The sequence below is a fragment of the Entamoeba nuttalli genome (genome assembly GCF_000257125.1).
Source record: "Entamoeba nuttalli P19 unplaced genomic scaffold asmbl_3313, whole genome shotgun sequence".
In the NCBI taxonomy this organism is placed as follows: Eukaryota; Evosea; order Mastigamoebida; family Endamoebidae; genus Entamoeba; species Entamoeba nuttalli.
Genome location: NW_008575988.1, coordinates 1 through 5,702, shown reverse-complemented (window position 1 = coordinate 5,702; position 5,702 = coordinate 1). Strand labels below are relative to the sequence as shown.

At 25.8% G+C, this 5,702-nt stretch overlaps 5 protein-coding genes across 5 annotated transcripts; 2 read left to right on the top strand and 3 right to left on the bottom strand.

The window, feature by feature from the left end:
- Window positions 1-78: 78 nt before the first annotated feature.
- Window positions 79-489, top strand: ENU1_062510 (hypothetical protein; the record flags this gene model as incomplete). The annotated part of the gene is made up of 1 exon (XM_008858184.1): window positions 79-489. The coding sequence occupies one exon, from the start codon at window positions 79-81 to the stop codon at window positions 487-489; it is 411 nt and encodes a 136-aa protein (XP_008856406.1).
- A 287-nt stretch (window positions 490-776) lies between these two features.
- Window positions 777-1,979, bottom strand: ENU1_062500 (DNA primase, eukaryotic-type, small subunit protein; the record flags this gene model as incomplete). Its single annotated transcript, XM_008858183.1, has 2 exons — window positions 777-1,139; window positions 1,215-1,979. 2 exons carry the CDS (start codon window positions 1,977-1,979, stop codon window positions 777-779), a joined length of 1,128 nt encoding a protein of 375 aa, XP_008856405.1.
- A 175-nt stretch (window positions 1,980-2,154) lies between these two features.
- Window positions 2,155-3,663, top strand: ENU1_062490 (transporter, major facilitator family protein; the record flags this gene model as incomplete). Its single annotated transcript, XM_008858182.1, has 1 exon — window positions 2,155-3,663. The coding sequence occupies one exon, from the start codon at window positions 2,155-2,157 to the stop codon at window positions 3,661-3,663; it is 1,509 nt and encodes a 502-aa protein (XP_008856404.1).
- Window positions 3,664-3,775: 112 nt separating this feature from the next.
- ENU1_062480 (clathrin adaptor complex, small chain, putative) lies at window positions 3,776-4,267 on the bottom strand (the record flags this gene model as incomplete). Its single annotated transcript, XM_008858181.1, has 1 exon — window positions 3,776-4,267. The coding sequence occupies one exon, from the start codon at window positions 4,265-4,267 to the stop codon at window positions 3,776-3,778; it is 492 nt and encodes a 163-aa protein (XP_008856403.1).
- Window positions 4,268-4,458: 191 nt separating this feature from the next.
- Window positions 4,459-5,628, bottom strand: ENU1_062470 (COP9 signalosome complex subunit 3, putative; the record flags this gene model as incomplete). Its single annotated transcript, XM_008858180.1, has 1 exon — window positions 4,459-5,628. One exon carries the CDS (start codon window positions 5,626-5,628, stop codon window positions 4,459-4,461), a length of 1,170 nt encoding a protein of 389 aa, XP_008856402.1.
- Window positions 5,629-5,702: the final 74 nt, after the last annotated feature.

Below are 5,702 nucleotides of genomic sequence, written 5' to 3'. Positions count from 1 at the left end.
TACCGCCATGAAACAGAAAATGAATATCCATTTGACCAATACAAAGAGGATATTTGTGTGTCTGAAATCTATCATGATATGGGTAAAAAGTCAGGTGATTACAGTAAGGCTGATTTAATTTTCATTCCACCAATTGGAGTTAAGTTAGATGATGAATTTGCAAATAAATTATACAATTTTCTTACAGCATCAGAAGCTAAAATTCCTGATGCATGTGCATATCAAGTCTACATGACTAAAAAAGAACGAATAAAAAACAAAGTGTTTACACAATTAGCTGGATTTATTCCTGATTATCCAAACAGAAGTTTTAGATCTTTTGGAGGAACGTTAATAAAAACAAAAGACCTTAAACCTATCTCTATTTGGACAAATGAGATGTGGTTTAGAAATCGATATGAAGCACTTGTTCAACATTATTGTGAAGTTCTTGACCAACCAATTGTTGTTTCCCCAACAAATTTATATTCACCATTAATCGATTTTTAAACTATATACATTGTATTTAATTATATCATTTCCTCTTTTATTTAATTCAACAATCACTTTATTAAGTATCAATTGTAAAGGAAACAATACTTTTTTTGAAATCATATTCTATACAGCCAAAAATGCCTATGAATTTCACTTCATTTTGTTTATCTTTTCATAACAGAGAACATTTTATTGTGTTATTTCATTGGTAAAATATAATAACTAATAAAAAATAAGAAATGCTTTATTCATGAACAATAATATTAATAAAGAAAAATAACTCAAACAATCAAAAAAAAAATTTATTGTATTAGATCATTCACAAATGAATCAAAGAATTGTACAAATTCTTTGTATGAATATTTTTGTTTTTCGTCCATATCATTATAACTATCATTACAAGAATCTTCTTCTTCCATTTTATTATTTTGTATTATTTCTATTTTATTTTCTTGTTCCTCTTGAACAGAAATTAATGTAGGAACTCTTGTAACATCAAAGTCTATTATTTTATTAAATGGTATTGGAACACAAATATTTCCAGTAGCAGGATGAATACAAAAAGGAGCTTTAAGTAAGTGATTTCTTTTCATAGAAACATTAATGTCAAGTCTAGGATAAAGATAAGTAAAAACAATTCTTTGTAATGCCTTAGGATCATCACTCTAATTTATGTAAATAAGTATTACAAAAAAACAAAGAAATAAAGAAGAGAAATAACAAACAAGAATTCTTTTTACATAATCCCATGATAAATCTTCTTTTTCTTCACATTGAGATTGTTTTGAAGTTGGAATAAGTCTAATAAAACGAGAACGTCTTTCAGAACTTTCAAGAATTTGTTCATCATGAAGATATTTTTTGAATAAAGGTTCTAAAATTTGATATGAATCATCAAATAATGCATGACGTCCAGGAATTACTACATATGATTCATTTAATGAATTTGTATTCTTTGCTTCAAAAAGATTTAAATATTGAACAACATTCATTCTTAATGTGTCTGTCATTTCCATTGCACTATCATCACATACCCAAATATGAATTCCTCTTCTTCCACTAAATACATTTAAAATATGTTTAAATCCAAATTGTTCATGAAGAATATAATTTAATACTTGAACAGCAGCAACTAATAATGTCCAACATTTTTCACAAATATTTGTTCCTTGACAACAATATCTTACATCATTATATTCATCCATATCAATATCAATAACAAATTCTCTTAATAAAGGTGTATTAGTTACTCCAATTAATAATTTATCAAATACTGCTCCAATATCAAATTTAATTGGTACTTTCTCTTTTAATTTTCTCTTTAACTCTTCACTACTTTTAAAGTGTTGATATCGAATATAACTTTCATCAAACATAGTAAATGATAATTCTCTTGTATCAGAATATCTTTTATTTCTTGTTATCCATTTATAAAATGTTTCAACAGGAAATGATTTATCATAATATTCCTTTCTTTGTTTTAATGTTGAATCTTCACTGTTCATGAAAAAGTATTATTTTTATATTTTTTTTTTTCTTAAACAAAAAAAAAATTAAATTTAAGATAAATAACATAAATAATAAAATGACTTAAAAAAAGAATAAAAATAAAGGGTTTATAATTAATAAATATGACATGCCTTTGATCTTTAAGAAATATAAATAGAAAAAGATACATTAATGGTATTTATTCTGTTTAAATATGTATTGAGTAATTTCTGGAGATATTGTGCGTGTTCATTATTATATAATTATGCAGCATTTTTATTTTGGCTTGTCGTTCCTTTAGTTGCAACAAAACAAGATGCAAGTAATTGGGATTTAGCAATTATTAATGCAATTAATTTTGGATGTTGTTTTCTTCTATCATGGGTATGTGGGTTTATTAATAATTTTCTTCCAGGATGGTTACTTGCAAGAATTGGTGTATTAATTTATATTGCAGCGTGTATTTTATTAATGTTTATTAATGATAATTTATGGATATTATGGATTATGGGTGTTATGTATGCATTTTCATATGTTTTATTTTGGATTCCAATTCAAACTTCAATTTCAAGAGAAAGTACAGCAGGAGATGCAGAATTTTGGTTAGGTGTGTTTAGTGGAATGTGGACATTTGGACAATCACTTGGATATTTGTGTGGAGCATTTTTATTCACAAAATTAGGTGCATCACAAGCATTATCTATATCAGTAGCTGCATTAGTTATTGTATTTATTATTTATCCATGTTGGGAAGGAAGTGTAGTTTGTGGGAAAGACTTATCATATACTAAAGTTAAAAATCCAGAAGAAATGACAGAAGAAGAATTAAAAACAGAAGAAGAAAAGAAAAAGAATGAACCAATTATTTGGCAAATGGGAAAGAATGAACGTGCAAGACTTAAAAAGAGAACTATGCAATTTCTTATTCCATCATTTGTATGTTGTATTACTTGTTATGGAAATTTATTAACATATGGTTCACAATATTTTAATAGAATTTTTGATACCAAAGATGGATATTTCCCTACTATGGAAGGTGATGATGACAGATATGATATTTTTATTGGAGTTTTCTTTTGTACAATTTATTTTATGTATACAGTAGGAATTCTTACTGTAGCACAATTTAAATTTATGTATTTTAATAGAGGATTAATGTATTTCTTTATGACAGTATCAATTATTAATCATTTTATTTGTGGAGTAGTTTCTCATTGGATTGCTCAATTATTAAGTGCAGTTTTCTTAGGATTATGTGGTGCATATTCTTTCCAAAATGTCTTAATTACAACTTCTCGTCTTTCAATGTTAACATCAAATATTTCATCTATATATGTTGGTCTTCAAGAATCTTTAACATACAATATGGTAGCTTTTTCTTTACCTCTTATAGTTGGACCAATTTCAGATTCATTAAATGATTATAGAATTCCAATGTTTGGGTGTGCTATAGTAGGAGTTGCATCATTATTTGTTTCAGAAGTTAGTTGGCAGTTATTTGACATTTTTATAATTAGAAAGATGGATAAAAAAGATGCACAACAAGTTGTAGATTTATGTGAACAAATACTTAATGATGGTTGTGCTCAAAAATTTATTGATAATCCAAGTGAATATCATCAATTTTGTAGAGATAATTGGTTAACCCCTAAACAAGTGGATGTTCTTCTTGCTCGTTTGAAACGAAAATCAATAGAATAAAAGATGCCAATTTCATAATTCGACTGTTTTCTTTTATTTTGTTTTTATTGTTTCAAATAGAAGAAAAAATTAAACAAAAAGTAGTTTATTTTAATTTATAACAAAATGTAAATTAAACGTTAATTGCAGTTTGTTTAATTGCAGGTGTGTCTGTCTTTTCTAATTGTGCTTGTTCTGTTAATACTCGGATAATAGAGTCAATGTCATTATTTAATATTAATCCAGCTTGAATAAATTCATTTAATACATAATGTACTCTATCAGAATGGAAAACTAAATCTAATTCACAAACATTCTCAAAACATTTATCAAGAACTTCAACAATATTTTGAATTAATGAATGAATAAATAATTCATTTTCATTATCATCAAATACACAAATAAAACTAAGAGTAGCGTATGTTCTACTAACTGCAGTAATTCCTTTTTCTCCCCAAATAGATTGTGGTACAGAAATAATATTACATGACTTTCCCGTTCTTTTACATAAGAGTGCATATAAATCTCTAACAACTTTTTGTTGTTCTTCTTCTTTCATATGATTATAAAAACGAACTAATCGAATTTTTCCCATATTATTAATGATAATAAATGCTTTAATCATTTTTTATGTTTTTGTTTGTTATTTTCTAAGTTCTTTTCTTCTCAACTTTTCTCTTTTTCTTTTTTCTTTTTAACTGACTTTTTCTTTTATTATTTTTTTTGTGATTTATGAAATTTCTCAAAAATCTTTTTTTTTTTCGTTTTAATGAAATGAAAATGAAATTTCTGCTTTAAAAATTTATGAAATTACCATTAATTAATTGATTCTTTCTTATTCATTTGTTCTTCTTCTCTTATTGTTAAATGGTGTTTCATTTCTTCATAAATTTGTTCACATTCCTTTAATTGGAAAAGTAATTCAACAAGTCCTTTGTCTTTAACTTTTACTTCTTCAAATACGATAATATCACCATCAAAAGATGCATTAATTAACCTTTTTTTTATTAATTTGTTCAGTCCTACGCTTAATAGATTTTTATCATAATGAATTCTTCTTGCTAATGCCTCAACACTAATTGAGTTAAATGCTTTAGAAACTTTATTAATTCCTGAATAAATATATGAAACAACAACTTGTTGAGCTAATCCTAAATTCCCATCTTGTTTAAGTACTGATGAAAATGCTTCAATAATGAATTTCACCTTTTCTGGTCCATTGATGAAATTTTCTTGGATTTGTTTATAAACCAATAATGGTTTGTATAAATCAATAAAGTAATTGAATTGTTTTGAAACAGGATATAAACTGTAATTTATTATAAGACAAAGTAATGCCTCTTTTTTCCATGCTGCAACACATTGTGGAGTTATCTCTTTTGATGGTGTTGTAATACATTGATCAAAAAGGAAATAAGCTTCTTGAAGATCACGATTATACAAAGCAATACATCCTGAATAGTACAAAAACAATTGAAGAGTGAAAGAATTCATTGGTTGTTGAACTTTATGATATTTTGTAAAATATAATATTTTACCATGTTCATATTCTTTTTTTGCAAAGAGAATATGTGCTAATAATGCATGATATGGAGATAATACTCCATCTGGTACTTCACTTAACAAAAGATGTACTAAATCTGTTAGTTTATCTAATAATGAACATTGTCTTTGACAAAATCGTTCAACACTTTGAAGTGTTTCAACAAAAACAGGTTCAAGTGATTTTTTCATTGAAGGAGATATATTTTCATGATAATTTTTTAATGATGAAATTACTTTTGATAAATTCTTATCATTCAGTGTTCGTGTTTGTTCCTTTAATATTAATAAATGACTTGATGGATAATTAGAAATAGTGTATTTTTCTAAAAGTTCATTATATCTTTCATATGTCAATGGTGAGAATTTTAATCCTTTTATCTCGTTAAATATTGTTGATTGGTTTTTATCAAGAACACTACTTAAATCATTACTACTTGACATTTATTGTAATATTTGTTATTCTAGTTCTTTCCCTTTAAGTTTTTTCTTTTCTTTTTCATACCTCATAAAAAAAA